The 23,079-nt window shown below is 39.3% G+C and overlaps 1 protein-coding gene across 2 annotated transcripts in view; it reads left to right on the top strand.

Moving 5' to 3' along the window:
- The window catches only part of DNAJC13 (DnaJ heat shock protein family (Hsp40) member C13), a 57,209-nt gene extending 34,226 nt beyond the window's left edge, over positions 1-22,983 (top strand). For both annotated transcript variants that reach the window (XM_083879967.1, XM_083879968.1), the window contains 26 exons: positions 407-452; positions 631-785; positions 1,387-1,588; positions 2,243-2,358; positions 3,161-3,239; positions 3,805-3,940; positions 5,061-5,245; positions 6,694-6,768; positions 6,994-7,113; positions 8,363-8,542; positions 8,862-9,029; positions 9,657-9,770; positions 10,103-10,219; positions 10,743-10,920; positions 12,002-12,093; positions 12,452-12,551; positions 13,449-13,523; positions 13,682-13,794; positions 14,227-14,396; positions 14,770-14,812; positions 15,732-15,905; positions 16,874-17,053; positions 17,305-17,445; positions 17,880-18,023; positions 18,857-18,956; positions 22,128-22,983. In XM_083879967.1, coding sequence (XP_083736093.1) covers positions 407-452; positions 631-785; positions 1,387-1,588; positions 2,243-2,358; positions 3,161-3,239; positions 3,805-3,940; positions 5,061-5,245; positions 6,694-6,768; positions 6,994-7,113; positions 8,363-8,542; positions 8,862-9,029; positions 9,657-9,770; positions 10,103-10,219; positions 10,743-10,920; positions 12,002-12,093; positions 12,452-12,551; positions 13,449-13,523; positions 13,682-13,794; positions 14,227-14,396; positions 14,770-14,812; positions 15,732-15,905; positions 16,874-17,053; positions 17,305-17,445; positions 17,880-18,023; positions 18,857-18,956; positions 22,128-22,225 — 3,301 coding nt within the window. In that variant the 3' untranslated portion in view covers positions 22,226-22,983. The remainder of the gene's footprint in view (positions 1-406; positions 453-630; positions 786-1,386; positions 1,589-2,242; positions 2,359-3,160; positions 3,240-3,804; positions 3,941-5,060; positions 5,246-6,693; positions 6,769-6,993; positions 7,114-8,362; positions 8,543-8,861; positions 9,030-9,656; positions 9,771-10,102; positions 10,220-10,742; positions 10,921-12,001; positions 12,094-12,451; positions 12,552-13,448; positions 13,524-13,681; positions 13,795-14,226; positions 14,397-14,769; positions 14,813-15,731; positions 15,906-16,873; positions 17,054-17,304; positions 17,446-17,879; positions 18,024-18,856; positions 18,957-22,127) is intronic.
- Positions 22,984-23,079: the final 96 nt, after the last annotated feature.

Below are 23,079 nucleotides of genomic sequence, written 5' to 3' on the forward strand. Positions count from 1 at the left end.
TGGGAAATGATTGCATGCTTCCATGGTGACTGGTGTAATAGAACTGTCAGCAGTTAGTCTAAAATAATCTCATTTCATCCCTGCAGTGATGATCTAACAGCACAGAGGTTGTCTGTGTCTCTATCAGCATCTTTTTTTATGTGTGTAGAAAATAAGCTTTCAGAAGCAAGATTTTCAAACTGAAATGATGAACATAAGGCAACATTTATAACATGGGAGTGCTTAGCTTGGTGTAGTTCCCAAGGATTTCATGAACTTAGTACAGAAATTCATACAACTGTTGCAGTTACTCTCTTACCTCAAAATAAATGTGTGATACCTGACAGCTGGACTGTGTTGGTCTGCTTACTATTCAAGGGTACTTAAGTATCAAACAAAAAGAAAATAACTGCTGTTTCTCTTCTAGGTTTTTGAAATACACACATACAAAACAAGCTTTCAAGTCTGAAGAAGTGAGTAGATTGCAACAGTAACTACCTCTGTTTCCAAATGGTTTTGCAGACTACTTGTAGCTGTTTTAACTAGAACTTAAGAACTGTAAGGGAAAAGGGGGAGAGTTTTTAGGTCTCAAATTAGTTATCAAGACAGGATTCAATTACCTTTGAGATGACCATGTGATCTCTTCTGTAGACAAAAAGTCAAGATATAGTTCAAAGAAGTATACTTGGACATATTCTTCCAGAAGCAATGGTGTGTTATTTAGAAAACTATGAACCAGAAAAATTTTCTGAGATATTCCTTGGAGAATTTGACACTCCGGAAGCAATTTGGAGCAATGAAATGAGGTAACTGTTTTCTGTCAGAGGGACAAATAAATCTGAACTACAGGTTATGTTAAAAAGGTATTTGACATTTTTAAAGAAAGCTGAAAATACCTGGATTCCATAGCTTCCTCTTGTTTGCCTTCTGCACGGGCAACGTCCTGCACTGTGCTCCTTTTCAACCAAAAATAACCAGAGCAAGCAGAATTGACAGTGGGAAGGGGAATATTTCCCTGGACATGTTCAGTAAGTTATTTTTGTGAATGGAGACTTGACTATGTATGTGAAGTGCTTTATACTTACTCATTTATATGTACTTTTTTATTACCAGCACTTATCTCTGTGATATACATATGATATTCCAATACATATTAGGGTTTTCCAGAAAGTAAAGAGGTGTTGAGAGAGGCAAAATATCACTTTTAATTGTTTTTAATAAACTAATATTCACAGTGTTTAAATAGCTCTCTAATAGAACAGGACAGAATCCTATTCTAAATCCTTACTGAAATGTGGGAAACTTCCAAGGAAAACCTTTATGGAAGAAATTATTGAACACGCTTGTACAGTGAGTGAGGATTGAGGACTGCTGGGCAAGTGTTAAACTAAACTTTGTAACTTTTAGGCGTCTGATGATAGAGAAGATTGCTGCTCATCTTGCTGACTTCACCCCTCGTCTTCAAAGCAATACAAGAGCTCTCTACCAATACTGTCCCATCCCGGTTATCAACTACCCCCAACTGGAAAATGAGCTGTTCTGTAACATTTATTACCTCAAGCATCTTTGCGATACACTCAGATTTCCAGAGTGGCCAATTAAAGATCCAGTAAGTAAGAAGTATTTTAGGATTCATTTAGTTCTTGATCTTTCAGTCCTAAAAGTTAATGAAAAGTCCTAAAATATTAACAAAATCGAATGCTGGGTTTGTTGCAAGTAACTCCTTTATTGTGAATTTTGGTGCACAAGTAAAAACATTAAACCCTACTTTATCTTGGAGCAGGATTGTGTTCTTTCCACACAGCAACCCCATAAGTGTATCCTTCTTGTGGTTGCTTCTTAAATAGCAAAATCAAGCATCCAAGAAACTTCAGAGAGTGTTTCAGTGAATCTTATTTTGGGAGTAGGGAGAGGGAATGGAAATCATGACTTTGGGATTCTCATTTGCCCACCCTGCAGAAGAAACCAAGCTAACATGTCAGTACATTAACTGAAGAGATCTTTTTGGTACAAGTCTGTGGACTAGAACTGTCTAAACAGTTTTATTCATGCAGCTTTGCAGTTTTTATAGTATCATGATGTGAACTGCATTTTATTTAAGTGATTCTCCATTTTCTAATTTGACTCTTACATAGCCATTCTAATCTCAAGGTGATTTTATCTTGAATAAAATATAGGATTCATTAATAAAACAGCATTTTATTAAAAATTATGTATACCGGTGTCAGCATAAATGAAACACTAATTAATTGTAATTCTTGAGGTTAAACTGTTGAAAGATACCCTGGAAGCTTGGAAGAAGGAGGTGGAGAAGAAGCCACCTACCATGTCAATAGATGATGCTTATGAAGTTCTTAACCTACCCAGAGGACAAGGCCAGTAAGTTGTTTTCAGGATTTAAAGTTGTATAACTGCTTTTATATAAACTCCATGCACTGAACAAACTGAAGTTTCTTATCTTGGTACTTGGAACAAGTTAATGGTACCAGCTCAGTCACATGTAGCACCTCCTTTCACAGTCAGGATTGCTTTGCTATAAAGAAACAAAACTTGGAAATACAATTCCATCCCAGTGTTTAGATAAGCTGAAAACGGAGAAAAGAATGTTTTGAGCTTTACACTCAACCATAGTGAACAAAGAATATAGCAGAATTTGAATATGTTCAAAGGAGCTTTTTTTCCCTGTAATCATCCTTCTTCCTCCCCCATTTTGCCCCTTTTCTTGGTGATTTTATCCATAGAATTTGTTGCATCCTGTCTTGCCACTGGTTTCTGACTTCAGGTGTCTAGAAGTGATCCAAGAGCAGTTTGTGTTTATCCTTCAAGGACAGTGCACTTACTGCAAATGGTGAAATATTAACTTTTAACACTTGTAGCTCATTTAGATTCTTCATTTGAAATATTGAGGGACTTTGAGCACCTTCTGGTTAGTATATTAGCTACAAGAAGTATTAAAATACTTTCAGTCTCTCAAATTTCTTCCTATTGTGACCATAGAATTACCCCCAATTCAGTGTAAGATGATGAAGCAGGGTTTTAAAAAGGAAATAGGAGAGCTTTGTAGTTTTCACTCTATTGCAGTTACTGTTAATACTATTGTCAGAACCCCAGGCTCATCTTCCTATGGTTGTTTTTGGTTTTTTGTTATGAAGTGTAATTGCTGGAACTTGTTTTATTGTAGAAATGATGAAAGCAAGATCAGGAAAGCTTATTTCAGGCTGGCTCAAAAATACCACCCAGACAAGAATCCAGAAGGCCGGGTATGTACAGCACAAATTTATGGTGTTAATAAAATGGGATATATTCAGCTATTAAGAATTTTGAAATGCACACTTAAATTGTCTTTCTTCCTCTTAAAAGCTATGCCCTAGGTGAATGCTAAAATACAGATTAATGCTAAAGATGAATAAATTAACTGATATCAATCAAGGATTTAGGATTTCTACATAAACTAGTGTAGTCAGATCAGACTCACATCTCAGAAATGGTCTTACTCAGAGAGTTACACAGGACTTGAACAAGCTATTTGTTCCCTTTCAGAGACTGACTGCATCCTCTGCCCATTCTCACAATCCAACTGTACTTACAGCTTCTGTCATAACATGGTTGACTTAAAGTCTTTTGCCTAGGGCAGAGTTCAGGAGACAAAAGAAAACTTATCTATGAACCAGTGTTGTTTGCAGTATTTCCTGAAGTGCAGTGAGGCAACAAACCTTAGCTATTACTTATAACCTGAAATACTTTGTTTTACTTGCACGTAAACTGATGCTTCAGTAATTTAGAGGGTTCTTAACAATGCTAATGGCTGATTCTCCTTATTTGCAGGATATGTTTGAGAAAGTTAATAAAGCATATGAGTTTCTGTGCACAAAGTCTGCCAAAGTGATAGATGGGCCAGATCCAGAAAACATAATTTTGATCTTGAAAACTCAAAGCATCCTCTTCAACAGGCATAAGGAAGGTAAACATGCTGCCTCGGTGTTTTATGTTTGTTTCTTTAGTGGTCATTTCAGTCAACTTTAATCTCCTTTCAAGTCTGTGCTCTGTTGGTATGGTTTCTGACTTGCCACGGCATTATGTAGCCATGGTATACAGCTTCAAAATAGAACTTCTTCCATAAAATAAATTAGTCTGCAGTAAAACTTAATTCAAAACAGCATGAATAGTTCTTTGAAGTGCTCTGCTTCAATCCTAATCAGTTTGAATCTTCCTGTGTATGGAGAATTCCATCTATGCAGAAAAAATCCTCGCTAGGATTCAGTCACCTAGATGCTGATTATACATGAGATTACACTCATCTGGCTCTTAACAGTGAGCCATTCTTGCAGAAATCCTGACCAGTGTAAGAGTCCTTGGGTGAGTGTGCTGCAACACGACCGATCTCATTGCTCAGTTGGGAAAGAGGGATAGCTGGAACACCCTAACACTTGGCTCTAGCTACAGTCCCAGGCTTGTAGCTGCCACCATGTCCAAGCCTTGCAGAGCCAACAGTGTTTTCCTGTGTAAGTATTACATGATAATGGTAAACTAAGAACCTCATGTGCAGTCGTAGTCCTGTCAGTTATTTGGAGCTAGGGACAGCATTGGTTTAGACTTAAACATGTTGGCTTGCAGTTGGCTCCATAGGAAAAATGAAATTATTCTTAGCACTGCTGAACTCTACAGGAATGGAAAATGCAATTTAAAACTAAAAATTGTTGTGTCAAACTGGACAGGGTCTTTATAGGCTTACTGTTAGTCAATCCTGGCCTAAGACACACACCAAGCTATACTTGAGTTTCTCTGGAGAGAGACAAGCATTGTTGGGAAGGCTCTGAGCTTGAGGGCTTACTGAGCTGGAGATAAGCCTTTTTGATCTTAAATAAGTTCTTCCTGTGAAGCTCTGTTAGCTTCTAGCATGAACAGTTCTATGTGATGAGGAGTTAAATTGTGTGGACTGCTCAGTCTTGTTCCAGATTCCCTAGGTGTTGGCTTCCTTTCCTAGTCCTTACATATCTAATATATCTTCCACCAATAGTTTTTTGGTGGCATAAATTGCTTACTCTGGATATATGTAAATTTGGAGTTCTTTCTTCTTTCAGACTTGAAACCTTACAAGTATGCAGGTTATCCTATGCTGATAAAGACCATTACCATTGAAACATCAGATGACCTTTTGTTTTCCAAAGAATCTCCACTGTTGCCTGCTGCTACAGAACTTGCTTTTCATACTGTCAATTGTTCAGCATTAAATGCGGAAGAACTGAGGAGAGAAAGTGGAATTGAGGTAACTGTAAATAAATGTCTTGAAATGCAAGCTTTTGGTCTAACTTTTCCTTGGCTAGAAATCATATCCTCGATGCCTGGGAAATCAGATGTAATTGAGAGTCACTTTTGGTCTTGAGACACCTGTTATTCTTAACATCTCAGATATTCTGGGTACAGTAGGAGAAACATCTTTCAGAGTATCCTCTTTTCTGGACCCAGGCTTGTCTATTGAACTATGGATAAGCAAGCTACATAGGAAGTTTCTCTACTCCTTTACAGAACTGATGCATTTTTTTTATGTGAAAGAATAGATAAATGTGAACAAGTCACTTGAACAGAAAGCCTTTTCATTGCACATGTTACAATATTAGAACCATCTGGATTGGAGAAGATGTTGAAGATCATTGAGTCCAATTGTTAATACCAGCACTGGACAAGTCCCACTAAATTATGTCTACATGCCTTTTTAAATACCCTCAGGGATGGCAACTCGGCCACTTCCCTCGGCAGTCTGTTCCAGTGCTTGACCACCCTTTTGGTGAAGAAATTCTTCCTAATATCCAATCTAAACCTTCCCTGGTACAAAATGAGGCCATTTCCTCTTGTCCTATCTCTTGTTTCTTGGGAGAAGAGGCCAGTCCCCACCTTGCTACAGCCTCCTTTCAGTGGTGCTTCTAGAGAGTGATAAAATCTCTCCTGAGCCTTGTTTTCTCAAGGCTAAACAGTCCCTACTGCCTCAGCTGCTCCTTATCAGATCTGTACTACAGAGCCTTCCCCAGCTCTGTTGGCCTTTTCTGGACGTGCCCCAGCACGTCAATGTCTTTCTTGTAGAGAGGGGCCCAAAAATGAACACAGCATTCAAGGTGCAGCCTCACCAGTGCTGAGTACAGGGGGACAGTCACTGCCCTGGTCCTGCTGACCACACTGTTGCTGATCCAGGCCAGGATGCCATTGGCCTTTTTGGCCTCCTTGGCACACCCTGGCTCGTGTTCAGTGGCTGTTGAGCAGCATCTCCAGGTCCTTTTCTGCCCAGCAGCTTTCCAGCCACTCTGCCCCCAGCCTGTAGGACTGCATGGGGTTGTTGTGACCTGAGTGCCGGACCCAGCACTTGACCTTCAACCTCAAGCAGTTCACCTTGGCTCATTTGTTCAGCCTGTCCATATCCCTCTGTAGAGCCCTCCTGCCCTCCAGCAGATCCACACTTCCACACAACTTAGTGTCATCTGGACACTGACTGAGGTATTAGCTCACATGTGAGAGGACTGTCAGCTCTTAAAGCATCAAAGGTTATTACTAGCACTTGCAAGGAATTTTGCACTACAGACTATTTATGCAAGCAGTAGAATTTTTTTGTCAAATGTTTCCCCTTCAGCCATTAAAAACTACTTTACCAGCTAATGTTTTGGTTTTGCATGCTTTTACCTCTTTTTGTTGTGACTGAACTTGTGCATCATCCAATCCTCACAGGTCCTGCAAGAAGCATTTAATCGTTGTGTAGCAGTCTTGACTCGTTCTAGCAAGCCAGATGATATGTCTGTACAGGTGAGTTCAAAGCAGCAGCTTTAACTGAGTGTATTGTCTTCTCAGAAGACTACATGGTGTATGTATATGTATAATATGATAATAATATGTATAATATGATAATAAACACAAAGTGTGTATATATGTGTAACAAAAACATTTATCTACTATTGTATATATTAAAAATACAGTTGTAAACTTGCATTTTTCCTCCACTTGGAACCAATAAAATATTGTATTTTGTAGGTATGTGGATACATTAGTAAGTGTTACAGTGTAGCAGCTCAGTTTGAGGACTGCAGAGAGAAGATTACAGAAATGCCTAACATAATTAAGGACCTCTGTAGACTACTGTATTATGGCAAGGTGAGTGCTCCTTTTCTTTGTCCAGATAGGTGTTTAACTGTTAACTGTTTAGTGGAATATTCTGCTTTTAGGACAGATAAGATGGTAGTAGAATTATAGAATGGTTTGTGTTGGAAGAGACCTTAAGTTTATGTAATTCCAAACCCTCCTGCCGTGGGCAGGGACACCTTTCACTAGACCAGGCTGCCCAGACCTGCATCCAGCCTGGGGCTCTTGAAGACTTACAGTGGTGGGGCATCCACAGTTTCTCTCAGCAACTTGTTTCAGTGCCTTGCCACCCCCACAGTAAAGAATATTTCCTAATATCTTATCTAAATCTCTCTGTTTGAAGCCTTTTCCCCTTGTCCTGTCACTCCATACAGTTGTAAATAATCCTTCTCCTTCTTTTGTGCGGACTCCTGTCAAGTACTTGAGTGCCACAATTGGGTCACCTTGAAGCCTTTTCTTTTCCAGGCTGAACAAACCCAATTCCCTTAGCCCTTCCTCATTTTTCCAATGATTGGTCAAACTCTTCTGTAAGATCTCAGCAAATCATGAGATACAGAACTCAACTGCTTTGTTGGAACACTTGTGTTTGAATCCATTTAAACCGTAGATTTAAACTGCAATCACTCCAATGATTCAGCTACTTTTCACTTCTAACTGACATAATCAAGCAGCTTGGCTTACTGTACCAAATCAGCCGATAAAAGTACTACAACTAGACCTTGCGTAAGCAGATAGACTCTAAAGTCTGCATAAACTTCGGGAACAGTATTCAAGAAATTTTCTTGCCATTTAGTTCTTTTGAACTTGCCTTATGTTATAAAAATGCTGAATTTTGTCTGAATTAAGAAAGGAAACCTTGTCTTTAACTTTTCCTGTGGGATGTGTGAAAACAGGAGACTAAAACCAGATTCTAGTACTTGACTGTAAATGCTTGTGTGTTCTTTAGTCCCTGCAGGAGCATGTATTGCCATAAAAAACTCGCCTGACAATACCTGCCACAGTTTTGCATTGATTTTCCAGCAGTTCATCAATGCTTCTTTCTAATCGCATGAAATAACTATTCAAATACTCTTCTCTTTGAAAGATTCTGACAAATTAGCCATGTTGTTGGTTACCAAGTACTTCAGCTGCAGAAATTATGTTCTGTTTCAGCTTTTGTCTCTCGGCTGCTTAGTACTGCAGAGCTAGCAAGTTTTGGCTTTTTAAGGAAACCAGTTGGCATTCTTTGGTATTTAGGCAAACTTCTTTTTTCTCCCCTCAGACCATACCACGAGTAGCTGCTTTAGGAGTAGAGTGTGTTAGCTCCTTTGCCTTAGATTACTGGCTACAGACACATTTGTTCCAAGCTGGAGTCCTGTGGTACTTACTGGGTTACCTCTTCAACTATGACTACACGCTGGAGGAGAGCGGGATTCAGAAAAGTGAAGATTCAAACCACCAGGTAATGTTGCCAAGGTGCTTTAAACAACCAGTTGCTTACTAAGAGACCAAGTGTATTCAAATATTTGTTAGAATCATTGAATTGCATGAAAAGTAACATTAACAGAATTTTGGAAGGAAATTTTTGTGTAGTAATTAATACTCTTTGAGTTTGGATTTTTTTGTTTTTTAAAGCGTTCAACTATTGAAGCTGCCCAAACCCATGGTTTCTAAGGGACTTCGTGCAAGACACTTTTAATCTATAGCAAACAATATAAAAATAAATTTTTGCTATCAGAAGAAGGCTGTAGGTTTTCTCAAAGTGCCTCTGCATTTTTCAGGAGGTAGCCAATAGCCTTGCTAAGCTGAGTCTCCTGGCCTTGAGTCGCCTTGGAGGGTACCTTTCCGACGAACAAGCTACCCCTGAAAACCCAACGATCAGGAAAAGCTTGGCTGGAATGTTGACACCCTACATTGCAAGAAAACTTGCTGTGGTCAGTCCTACTGAGGTAAGCATCTGTTGGCCAAAACTTTCTCTAGTGATTTATAAAGGGAGTAGCTGGTCACTTCCAAAACACTGAACTCTCTTAGACCAACTTGATACTGAGGACAGCAGTGTGATTTTCATTGCAGTTGAGGTAACTGCAGGGAAAAGAAACTGGTTCAACCTCAAACACTGTGGACAGGAACAGCGCTTTATAGAATAATATTTGCAAAACAAATACAGGAACAAAAAAGTGGAGTTAATTGTTCAAGGCTTAAGGATATAATGATGATGGAGAGCAAAGGTTAAATTTTTAACTCTTTAAAAGTGGTGCAAAAGAAGTCATCTGCAAAGAGATACTGCAGGTAGTTGCTGCTCACTCTCAGAAGTGGATGGAGAATGTGAAATAAGTGTGTCTCAGAGCAGATTAAAGAGAACTACAATTTAGATTGTCTTTTAACGTAACTTGCATATACTGTTTTTCCTCTATGTTTTTCTAGTGGGGGAAACTTCACACTTTAAACACACTTTTGTAATTAATCTAGCCGTTAATGCGATTGGATTGACTGATACCATGAAACATGCTGATTACTGTGCACAACGATCTAAAACGGTTGGAAATGTGTTACATCACGTAAATTCCTTTTCTTAGACTCTGAAGATGCTGAACAGTAACACAGAGAATCCCTACTTGATCTGGAACAATGGGACACGAGCTGAATTACTTGAGTTTTTGGAATCTCAGCAAGAAAGCATGATTAAGAGAGTAAGATACACTTTACTTTAAATCCCAGTACTATTTTATCAAAGAACTGCTATGTGTTTTCCTCTTGGGATGCAGTTGTATGGTTAATACAAGTATCCATTGTTGTCTACCCCAAAGTCACTTTGGGGTCACTTTCTTTAGGTAGTTTTTAAAAGAAAACAAAACCACTAAGGTTTTCCTTGTTCATTTCATGCTTCAGTCTGAGCTTCTGACTTGCTGAAGAATTAAGTTTTCTGTTCCAAGTATTGCCTATTTTATTATCGGATTATAGTTTTACACTTTCTACAAGATTATTTTCTGTCTGAGCTTGTGCTGCTTATCTCTGCTTAAAGGGTGATTGTGACAAGAGCTATGGATCTGACTTTGTCTTCAGTGACCATGCAAAGGAACTTATTGTGGGAGAGATTTTTGTTAGAGTCTACAATGAGGTCCCTACCTTCCAACTAGAGGTGAGATGTAGCTGAAAATCTTCCTGCTAAAACTAGTTTTTGAAATGCTACTTCTTCCTATTTAACTATCTGTCATTGCAAACAGAATAGAAAAAATACAGAATGTTATGAAATTTCCTTCAAGATCAGCATGTCGTGAGAAAGCTCTTTACTGGAGCAGAATCAATTAAAAGAGCAAGTCTGTTATAAGATGTGCTCTTCAGATGTCTTAATGACTTCTCTCTACAAACTTGCGATGTAGGCACTTGGGTTGATTCAGTAATTCCAGGAGGTGGTGATTCTGCCTATTAGCTTTACAATCAATGTATATGTGGGCAAACACACATCTATTGCAGCTTTTTAATTGCAAGTTTAGATAGAAATAGGGTTCAATGGGATCCAGATGTTATAGTGATGATAGAGAAGTGTTGCCTGTCTGGAAGAAAGAAATATTTGAAATGTAGAAGTTATTTGGATACGTTTTCTTCTACTGTGGCTACTGTTGCATCACACAGCTAAAAATTCTGTCATCTTTACTTCAAAGCTTCCTAAAGCATTTGCTGCAAGCCTCTTGGACTATGTAGGCTCACAAGCACAGTACCTTCATACACTGATGGCGATAACTCAGACTGGGAAAGTGGAGTCCAATCAACACGGAGATCGCTTACGGAGAGTTGAAATGGCCCTGGAGGCTCTGAGAAACGTCATAAAGCACAACCCAGGTAGGCTTAAAACTGGACTTCCCCAGTATACTCTTCTGTGGACAACCATAAAGACTCTGAACCTCTGTAGTCTTTATCTTCCAGTGAGAAGGAAGGTTTTTTGCTTGCTGACAGAGTTTTATGTTGTTGGTAAGCCATATAAGCTTGCTGGCTTTTCCTTACCTGGAGTACACTGTCAGTAGATGTAGCAAAATTTTGGGTTAAATTCAAGCCTTATCTGTTTTCAACTCTGAATCATTAGGTTTTAACTACGTTTGTTTTAATTCAATCCTGCTGTTGCTAGGAAGATTTAAACCTCTTGAAAGAAACTTTCTGTAATCCTTCAAAGAATCTTCAACTGATTTTTAAACTTCCTTGCATCAAAAAATCCTCCTTGAACTGAGTACTATGTGTTACTACTAGTAAACACCTAAATGGCACCTTTGTTAGGGGCATAGTAAAGCAAGAGGAGAAGATGCTCTTGAGAGTGGACAGCAAAATTTAATGAGCAGGCATCAATGTACGGACTGGGAGAGCCTGAGACATATGATTTGGATGTTTTTGTACTGTATTGGATGCTACTTCTAAAAGCAAACTATGTTAGCATTGTAGTATCTAATAATAGCTGGTTAGGGTGTTCTCTGTGTTTGCAATTGTAAACCTGAAGGCAGCTGTTCCTGCTGGAGATAGCAACCCTGCTCTGAGCTGGGACATTCTGAAGGGGCAAGTTTATTTGAAGACAATAGGTTTTGATGGTCAGGGATAAATAAAGATATGGAATTTGTTTAGTTTTTTAAAAATACAACTAACTAGAGCTATACATCAGTTACTTTCCTTAGAGAAGGGAGTTACCCTCTGTTTTTGAAATATTGTTGACCTGAAATTCTGTGGAAGCTACATTAATAGAGAGGAGTTCATAATTTTTTACCTCTATAGCAGGTGCTGTTCTGTATGAGCTGTTACAACTACTGTGGCAGACTACATACAGCTGTGTAGTCTTTAACACTTCTCTGTATAGTGAAATACAGGCATGGGAATTGGCCTGTGAATAAAGTGAATGCTTTGCCTAACATGGAGAGTGACTTTATTTGGTCTCTTGCAGGTTCTGAGTGTGAGTGCATAGGGCACTTTAAGTTGATATTCTCCCTTCTGCGTGTTCATGGAGCTGGCCTGGTGCAGCAGTTGGCTCTGGAGGTAAAAAACCCAACCAACTATAAAACAAACCAATTCCCACAAACTTCCAACCTCCCTGTCTGGATGCTTTACATAATCAGCATAAACCTGATTGTGTAGCTATTGGAGTAGCATCTAAAATATACTATGGCTGGGGTTCTGAGGTGTCAGTTCCTCCTTGGAGGAACATGTTGATACTTCGTGCCTGTGTCTTTGCATCCTTCTTGTCTGAAGAGACAGAATAGTTTGGTGACAGGAATAAATGTTGTAAATATCAGCTCTGTTGGCTAAGTGAGTTGGCTGACTTCATAAATTGGGTTTTGTGAAAAGTGTCTGAATAGATGAAATATAATCAAGTGCTGTTTCTGATCTTTTGCAGGTAGTGAACATAGTAACAAGTAATCAAGAGTGTGTGAACAACATTGCTGAGGCAATGGTTCTTGCTAACTTACTGGCGCTCCTGCATTCCTTACCTTCAAGTGGGTACCATAAGATTCTCCATCCTGCGAGGCAAATGGTTTCTGACTCAGAAATTTATAATAATGCAGCTGGCTGAAATTAGTACTGAGTTTAAGGTTAAAATTGTCTTGTTAGCTTGACAGGATGTAGAGCTGGGTTATGAAGAGAAACTACAGTAAGAGAACCTATACATTGGAACAAAACTTTCCTCCCTCAGAGTTCCCAGCTGTTGCTGTGCTCCATTCCAGTTGTTCAGCTATTAATGAGAATAGTAAAGACAGTACTGCAATACATCCTAAGTGAAACATGGTGTTTCTATGCACAGTCCTAATAACATTCTTCAGCTATCAGTTATTTCCCTGCTAGATAAGAGAAAAGCAGAGCTAGGAATCACCATTTTTGTAAAGAAAATGACAGGAAGCAGGAATACAAACAGATAGGTTTTTAAACAAATGCAAAATTTAGGCCATCTTTGTCATCACACAGTGATATGTGTGATATGCTGCTAAGTCGCATCTGTCTGCTGAGTTAAACATTAGTGGCTATCATATCCAAAACTAATGAGGATGGTTTACACAGATGTTGTATGTGATCAGTTTTTTGTCTTAAATGTGTGTGACTGGAATAATATGAATTGCAAGTACTCTGATTACTTCTGAAATGTGTAGTGTTCCATTGGTTATTCCTGGGAATTTAGCTAATTAGCATCTAATTAAGAAGTTATGCTGCATTAGAACGTATGATTGATTTGAAATTCCTCAACTGTGTAGCCGGAAATCTCTAAGCTTGCAATTGTCTGAAGCTTTATTGCACTTTTGCTACAGTTTTCTGTTAAGATTCTGTTAAGATCAGTTACATTTGTCTTTGCTTATTCATTCTCTGTGAAGCAAAGTTCCTAATGCTCTTTACTTTGGCAGGTCGGCAGCTTGTCCTTGAAACTTTGTATGCTTTGACATCAAGCACAAAAATAATTAAAGAGGCCATGGCAAAAGGTACAGTACTACACTGAAAGCAAATGTTTCTGCAACAATATACTTAAAGTGCATAGAGTGGCCACTCTTCCTTTTGAAGTAATTGGAACTGGAGAATTTCTACTACTTGTGACCAGAAAAAAAAAATAAATTGAATTCTCCCTATCTCTTTGTTACAGGTGCTTTAATCTACTTACTAGATATGTTTTGCAACTCAACTCATCCACAGGTCCGAGCCCAAACAGCAGAGCTTTTTGCCAAAATGACTGCAGATAAGCTGGTGGGTCCAAAGGTAAGACTCTTAACAGCTCGTGTTGGAACTCTTTCTTGATATTACCTGCATCTCTCTAAAAATGAGCAAAAAAAAAATCCTCTTCTGTATCTGAAATACTCATGTAAGGAGCCATCAGGCTTTTTCAAAATAATTTAATTTCTCATCTGTGAGCATGCTTTTAGAAGCTATTGTATGTACACTAACTTGTGTAAGCAGTTTGGTTTCGATTTGTAATGACTTTAACAGTAGAGACCTAGATTTCAGTATCACTGACTATTGCTATTTGAAATGATGGCACTGTTTTTATTTTGTGGTGTTGTGGTCTAGCACTTGACAATTCCAGCATTAAAGACAGTTGGACATTGTGGAGATTTCTGTTTCTGTCAGTTTGTCCTGTCAGTTGGTTTGTTATATAATACACTAAATGTCATTTATGTTCATCCCTTCTAGGTTAGAATCACACTAATGAAATTTTTACCTGGAGTCTTCATGGATGCCATGAGAGACAACCCTGAAGCTGCTGTTCATATCTTTGAGGGAACCCATGAAAATCCAGAATTAATTTGGAATGACAGCTCCAGGGAGAGGGTATCAACAACAGTTCGAGAAATGATGCTTGAGTATGTGGAAACCTTCTGACTCAGTTATCTTTAACTGAGACACTCTTACTAAGTGGCAGTAAATCAGAGTTGCTGTAGAAGAACTGTGAGACAGAGCTCTGCCTGTAAAAAGTAGAATTCTTGCAAGCCAGACTTCAGTGAAAGAAACTTGTTCACTGTTTGTGTACTGTACCTGTAAGTCAGTGATGGAGGTGCAGTTTTGTGCACAGTCCAGGTATTTGCTCACTGCTGTAGGATTTGGAGGGATACAATGGGGATAGAATGGGGCTTAGAAACTGGAGCTGCTTCACAATGATGGAGGGAGACTGAGGTGTCAATTAGAGAAGACAACTGCTTCTTTTACTGCTGATTAAAACTTACTTTCTTTTTAAAGGCACTTTAAACTTCAGAGGGACAACCCTGACACTAACTGGAAGGTAAAAGTATACTCTTTCTGCTTTGAGTGTGTCCAGGGAGGCTTGATAATAGATACACGTATTGGACTCTTAACAGGCTTTTCTCTTAAAGTACTAACTGGAATTCACTGCTGTGCTGTGAACATAACTGAAAACATAACTGGTTTAATGTTGAATTGATGTTTTTGTTACTTCTTGCACTTTGAAATTAGACACTTACTGGTAAAACCACTGTCAGCATACTCTGAATGTTCTGATAGTTCAGGTCATTCTAAAACTTATCAAAAGTCAGCAACAAAGGAGAATACTGGTTTGGTGGAAAAAGTCCTGTCACTACATAGCCATAGTAAACTTGCTCTTGGTAAATGTGAAGTAAATTTAGTAAGTCACTGGGTCTCAAAAAATATTTGAGTCCTTAGTCATTCCCTCACATCTGGCCCATCATTGAGGTGCTTCAGTATGTAGTGATTTCCAGTATCTGTGAAAAGCTAGACATGACTTACTCCCACAGTCCTCTAGTTCAACACTGAACCAGTTTCTGAACACGTCATGATGTCTATTTTGATCCAGATGAAAACTGGAAACTTCCCTAGACTGGTGGTGAGGAACCTTTCCTTGAAGTATGCAAGGAAAGGGCTGTTGTATCATCAGTCTTGTTGCTGGTGCTTCCCTTGAACTAGGGTTTGCCACTTTTGCAATTGTAGGTTTGGTTACTTGTATTCTTTGAAAGAAGAGTAATGGAGTCACTATAGTGGTACTGCTTGCACTGCACCGTTCTTTCTACTGTCACTTCTACCTCGTGTTCTTTCAAGATGAAGGGTTTATTGGTCTTGCACAGCTCTGTTTTGGGGAACACAGTTAGTGACCCTGACCACTTAGAGAAACAGTTTTAGACCTCTCAAATACCCTTGTCAGTAACTTTTACTTTACAATTCAACAGCTGCCTGAAGACTTTGCTGTGGTGTACGGTGAGGCAGAAGGTGAACTTTCAGTGGGGGGAGTCTTCCTCAGGATTTTTATTGCCCAGCCGGCCTGGGTTTTACGGAAACCAAGAGAATTTCTCATTGCACTGTTGGAAAAGTTTACTGAACTACTGGAGAAAAATAACCCCCATGTAAGATGAATTTTTTCCTGGTTCTATGCTTTGAATTTGTTTGGCATTCTTACATTTTTAGTCTTTTACTGTCTGATTAACTTAGATTTTTATAATTTCTTCCCATTATAAATGAGGTTTTCTGGCTGCCTTCTGACTCTGTTAAAAGCATGTTGATATGTTTAGGCAGCTTCTGAACATGAGTGAAGGTTTTTAAAGTCCTTGAAGCCATAGAATTAGCTTCAGTTAAGTCTTAGAGACTTATTTTGTGCTAGATATAAGGCTTAACAAATGAAGTGTCTTTTAATTATTCCATTACTGACCAGCCTAAAAAAATGGCACTTGTTCTACACCACCTAAAAATTGTCTGCTCTTGAGACTTCTGTTGTCCTTCTGCAACACTAATGTCCAACTCTGGTAAAGTTATGTGACCTACAGAAGGCTGCCACCTAACAGTTAGTGTAATGAGTACAGCAGATGTGTTACAGTTTGAAAATTAATTTTTAAACAGTGTTCAGAAAGATTCTGTGTTAGACTTGCAGGATGGAAACTAACTAACATTTTGAATAAAATGGGCATATTTATTATGAAGATGTGATAGCAGTTCATAGAGGCATGCAGAATACACAAGACATGAGGAGTGCTTCTGCACAGGCTGCTGAATCCTTTAGGAATTCAGGTGGTCAGCAAACCTCCATGCTGTCACTGCTTCCACCAAGCAACTTAGCCAGATACTGGATTCTCAAGATGCTGGAAATAGTGTTTAAGAATTCCCATGTGATCTCTCACTGTGGAACTAGTGAATGTTTGCCACTATTGGAGCTGATAATCATGTTCTTAACTTGTTGTTTTAACAGTTTGAGAGCAAAGTGATATAAAAGTATTAGGGAAAAAATCTGTAATGCAAAGCAAGTGAGAAATGTTGTTATTTTGAAGATGTATAAGGCTTTACTGAGTTACGCTTTCTGTTGATTTTCAATTTTCTGCAGGGGGAAACTTTAGAAACCATTACCACAGCAACTGTGTGCCTGTTCAGTGCCCAGCCTCAGCTAGCTGATCAAGTTCCTCCTCTTGGTCATCTGCACAAGATAATCCAGGCTATGAATCACAAGAACAATGCCATTCCTAAAAGTGCAATTCGTGTCATGCACATATTGTCAGACAATGAGGTACTGAATCATCTAAGTGCTTGAGGGGAGAGAAGCATAGCTGGAGTTATTTGTATTGTTTAGTAGTGTTCCTTAAAAGGGCATTATTCTAACTGTAAATACTGTGTAGCAAGTGAATAGGGACCTATAGCTGATTAATGGAGAATCGCAAGATTAAACACTGAGAAATTTATGGTGTTGGCTGACCATATCTGCAATGAGCGTTAATCTTGGCATAAAATAAAGTCCTGAGGATGTTTATCTCTCTACAGCTTTGTGTTAGAGCGATGGCATCACTGGAGACCATTGGCCCTCTCATGAATGGAATGAAGAAGAGATCGGATGTAGTTGGGATCGCCTGTGAAACACTGAATCGAATGTTTCAGAAGGAGCAAACTGACTTGGTAGCCCAAGTAAGTAGTACATTCTCAGACTGTAAAAATGTGGTATTATTTAAACTGTTCAACTTAAATGGCAGTTGGGAAATCTCTTGGACACTGAACTAATGGGCTTTTCTTGTTGGAAAAGTTTTTTATCGAAAATGCAGACATGTTCAAGGGTGTTACCTGAGCATTGAAGCTTAGTGCACAGGGTAGTGTTGTCCACTGAGAAAGTGTAATGAATGCCAACTAATTCAACTGAGTTTACACTAGATAGAGCAGAATTGCTGGACGGTATTTTTGCTTTCTCTTGTTTGTATTCATACAGCTCAGGGAGAATGGACTCACCTTGGCATGTTTAGTAATAGCTGTTGGCACTTTTGGCTCACACTAATGCTAGTGATAGAAAAAATCCGTATGGAACTTCCTGGTCTGTGTTAAGACAACTCATTTGGGTATGTTTACAGGCTTTGAAAGCAGATTTGGTCCCTTACCTTCTAAAGCTGCTTGAAGGTGTTGGTCTTGAGAACCTGGAAAGCCCATCTGCAACAAAAGCTCAGATTGTTAAGACACTGAAATCCATGTCTCGCAGCCTGCAGTATGGGGAACAGGTGAGTACTCAAAAGTCTTATCTGGGCTTTGGCACTTACTAGCTCAAACTCCAAACATTCTTTGTTTAATCTTCTAGTTGTCATGTGCATCATCCCACCCAAAATGTTAACATTCTGCAACTGCAAAATGATTGTGGTTTGAAATTTCTTCATCCCTTGCTTCTGGAGAAGTCATTAGTTCAATGGATGTGAAGAGCACTAATAAAAAATTCCAAGTGCAGAAATGTTCTATGAGCTGGTTAGCTTTAACTGACAACTCTTCAGAACTTGTGTTATAAATGTAAATTTCTCTTCTGTTTTCTGAATAAATACATAACTGCAGCAGCTTTATGGATGCATATCTAAGTAAACTTGTCCCAGTAACTTTGCAATGAAAGGGTAAGAGAAGGGCATTAAGAACTAAAATTTTAGTTCTTAATGCCTTTGTCTTACCCTTTTGTTGAAAGCTTTCTCAAGGGGAGGAAATTTGGAATAGGTCTTTCTTCCAGGTAGTCTCTATCTTGCTCTTGTACAGGGAAAGTCCTATCTTCTCATAGCTGTTAGTGAGTGGCAAGGGCTCTGCTAGGATTGCTTTTCCTTATCACCTTTCTGGGGAGCAAAGGATAAAGTCAAGTTACTAAATTACTTCTTTTGAGCATTGTGTTCAGCTGCACAATTCACATGGAAAAGCAAGTCTCCTTGGAAATGTGCATGAATTCCGTATCACAGCCTGAACTGCTGCCATGATCTTTGGGTAATCCCCTCAGAATGGTTTGGCAATAGAAAATGGGTTTGTTTGCCTAGAACATGACAAATGGCACTTGCTCACTGTGTTATCTCTTTAAATACTGCAGGTAAATGAAATTTTGTCCCGTTCTTCTGTGTGGAGTGCCTTCAAGGATCAGAAACACGACTTGTTCATTTCTGATACACAAACATCAGGATACCTCACAGGTTAGCAACTCTTTCCTGTTTATGTCCTGAATTGTACTGAAGTGTTACTTAATTGTCACACTAGACTCTGGAGTTACTGTTTATCCCCAGGATCTAGTGCCCTCACATGGTTTGAACATTCAGTACCATAAGAATATAATAAGTTTTTAAAACACTTACTAAAAGGTAAACTTCTTGCTGGTTGAGAATCTATTTCTCTGCATAGTCTTTGATGTACATACTTAGCAACAGAATCTGGACACTGGCAAGGTTTGCAAGTACTCTGTAGTGTGAAGCAGAGGTGTAATTGAAACTGATGAATGACAGAAGTTTTCCATGCTTTCTTAGGATCTCTCTATTTCAGTTCTAGAATACGAGTTCATCCACAGTTACAGGGATGTGTAAACTGTCTTCAGAATCACTCAGACTGTCTGTATTAGTTGGCTGTGTGAATTAACACAGCTTTAGTGTTAGGCAGGCAGTTGTACTGTTGGAAAAGTTGGAATGCTAAAGGGTTGGAGTTTGAGGCTGTGTCCCAGCCAGAATCAGTGGCCTGCCAGGGTGGCCTTGTGCCTGTACATGGAGCTGCAGCAGTGGTGCACCTTGGGTGGGTCCCCTGCTGGTGCCACCAAGATTGAAATGGCATCCCAGCCTCACTGGTAGTGAAGAAGAACATTTTAGCTCTGTGTGTGCACACCAAGGTTAGCAACTGATGGGAACTTCCTTGCATGGTACAGACATAATCCCAGATCAGTTATGTCACTGCAAATCAAGTCCTGTTCTTCTTCACTTGAGCAGCACTTGACAGACACTATATCACAGTCCAAAACATCATTATCACAGAAAATATTTTCAGATCTAGCAAATAATGACATTGCAACAAACTGTCTAAAGCAACACATGATGCAAACTTCTGACTCCTCAGTAGCTATCAGCTGAACAAACACTTGGTCTTAAAAGCTTTGGCTCACAGGTGAGGTTTTAAAGTCCTTTGCAACAAGCCAGTATAGACACAGCCATGTGCTACATGGAACTTTCTCATCTAACCCAATACAGGAATCTTGGTAAAGCTTTTGAACATAACTGAACCAATGAGGTATAAATCAGATGGCCAAAGTTTTTCTTGCAAGATACTAGCATGTATTTTGAGAAAATGAAGCAAGAGCCTTTCAACTCAGGAACTGTACTTTCTAGAAGTAGTTGCTTATATTTTGAGAGTAGTATTGCAACATTTAATGCATTTTTTCACACAGGACTGTGTGCTTTAGCTCTGAATGGGAGTTTTCTGGTTTTGTACTGTTTAATGTCAGTTTGACAAAAAAAACTGGAACTGATTCAGTTTGTGCTGAATTTCCTTGGTATTTCATAAATGGTATGAATTTAGAAACAGGAAGAAAATGCTGACTGATTATTGGCCAAGAACTGAAACTATACCAGATGTGGTCAGGCTTGAGACTGGGGGCAATACAGTTTTCCAATTGCCTTAAGGCCCATGCTGCTTTTAAATTGCCTAATGTTTAAGTGCTTGCCAATGTAGAATGAGGGTGCTGTACAAATGCAAAGTGTAGATGGAAACCAAGCTTTACTTTTAACCTCTCTTATCTTGTATTCTGCCTTATGTCTTGCTTCAAATTGCTTTGCTATTTGCACTTCCCTTGAAACTTCCCTTGCTTATTTCTCTTCCCTCAGGTGTCTCTTCTCCTTCCCTTCTAACTGGCAGCAGTCCCCTTCACCTGAGAAGTGGGCTTTAGATCTGCTGTGTCAGGCAGCTTGCTAACTTCTGTGTAGCTCTCTAAAGCAGGTAGATACCACCTCGCAGAACGCACGCTGCGCTCGCTGCATTACGAGTAACAGATGCATGTCCTAGAGCTGTACAAAGGCATGGGCCCAAACTGCCCAGCACCGACACACTTGCCTTGCCTTCCCCAAGCACACAGGAGCACTACACTGATAGTTGCACTGCCTGGTACTTGCTGGTACACAGGAACTCAGCTTGGGAACTATGATAGGAATCCTCCATAATGGAAAAGCTCGAGGCACAAGATGACTATGGGGAATTTTTGCACTAGGATGGGTAACAGTGGGTGTGACACTTGGCAGGTTCCACTGATGGGCTGGCAAAGAGAGGTGCCCTCCTGCAGTCAGAGAGCTTTTTATTGCCAGAGGAATGTTTGCTTTGCTCTCTGCCCACAGTAGTAGTGTGGGACTGTTTGCAGGGAGACAAACCATGCTCTGATGTTTTGGCTCTGGGCTGAAGTGTGAGAATGGAGGGCAGAGCAGGAAGGAATAATAAATTTGGGAGAACTCAGTAAGGATGGCTTAAAGAGGAAGAGTACAGGAAGAACTTAGTATGATGAATACTGGCAATGTAGGCTGCAGGTCTAAGACCAAGTTGATTGGTGCAGGAACATGTTGTGAGTGATCAGTTGTCTAGTCCCTAGTATGACAAAAATTACTGCTAAAGCACCTCATGCTGCAACCTAAGTTTTTATTGCATTTGTTGAAAGTTTCTATATGACTATATTTTTAATTCCAGGCTTTGAGGGAGAGGGGCTTTGCCTGCAGTGCAAAACTGATTGCCCCTATAGTAATCAACATGGAAACTTAGTAACTGTGTGAGTCCTGCATCTCCAGTATAGAATTTGTGTATCCCAAGAATGCTGTCACTTTATTCCAACTGAAGGCACAAAATGCTGGCTAGACAAGCTTTAGGTAGTTCTGCTTCTTCATGGGGCAGCCCATTGTGCTTCCTGGAACTGTGCAGCTGGGAAAAACCTTTACAACACTGAAAAGATACACAAGGAGCTGAGTAGTGCAACACACGCCTGAACTCACTTTGATTCCATGGCAGGGCCTTTTTTTAGCAAAGGAAGGCCATCCCTGCTTTACTGCTGCTTCCATAATGGAAGGTGAGATGGGTAATGCAGGTGGTTGGGGTTCTTTTTAACTTATTTGGCATGTCAGAATAAAAAAAACTGAGCAAGCCCAAAAACGACCCCTACAAACTATTCCACTTGGTAGTCTTAGTTTCTAGTGTTCCTAGACTTTAAAGAATCTAAAGAAAAACTCTTAAATGTGTAAGGTGTCTGGTTAATTTAGATGATGTATCTGAGCATTACCAGAGGGAATGAAGCTGTTCAGTCACCCAGTAGAAGGAAAACTAATCAGCAGTGTTTGCTTTCCTCCCGAAAGGCCCTGGAGTTGCTGGTTACCTCACTGCAGGGACGACGTCATCCGTAATGCCCAACGTACCACCCCCGGTAGACAACGAAGTGGGAGATGTCAGCTAAGGACTGGAAATCCTTGTGGAAGAGACAAAGGCAGACTGGCCAGTGACGAGGATCAGCACTTTCCTCCAATACATTGAAGTGAACTTACTGCCTTGTCAGGTGTTTATGACAGTGTTATTCCTTTTTTCTATGACTTTTTTTTTCTAGGAAAAGTCAGTGATTCTAACTACCACACTGTAACACAAGAAAGCACTCTGTGGATCAGCTGAAATGGGTACACAAGAATTATTTCTTGTTGTACATAAGCACATTTTGTTCCTTTATATTTGTTTACAAGACTGTGAATCAAACTTTCCTAGTTTTTATATTTTCTGAATTAGCATGACTGGAGTTGAGCTACAGTCTAGAGGAATTGGGCTAAAATAACTTTGACCTCACCGACCCCACTAAAAGGGCATCCCTTCATTTCTCAGTCTGATGTGATCACTCCCATTGAACATGACCTGAAAGGGTTTGTCCCTGCACCAGTTCACTCATGTCCTTAATCATTAACATTTTCTTCCTCCTTGGATCAAACAGCATTAGACATTTCTATGTATAACTGGCTTGACCAAATTGACAAAGCTTCAGCAAAAAAAACCTTAAAAAGTTGACATGTTATGTAAGAAATTAGTGTAATTGTGAAATGTTCTATACATTATCCAGTATATAAAAACTTTCTATATTGAGTGTACATTATACAGATCATTCATATGTACATAGAATTTTAAAATAAAGGGAATTAAGAGCCTTGTTAATGACATAAAGGTGGTGTCCTTGTCTAGCTGTTCTAAGAAAATGTGAGAAATTAAGGCAGTCAGAGACCCTAATTGGAACCTGGCTAAATATGATCTTGGGCATTCTTGGTTGAAAAA

The sequence above is a fragment of the Zosterops lateralis genome (genome assembly GCF_965231275.1).
Source record: "Zosterops lateralis genome assembly, chromosome: 1".
NCBI lineage: Eukaryota > Metazoa > Chordata > Aves > Passeriformes > Zosteropidae > Zosterops > Zosterops lateralis.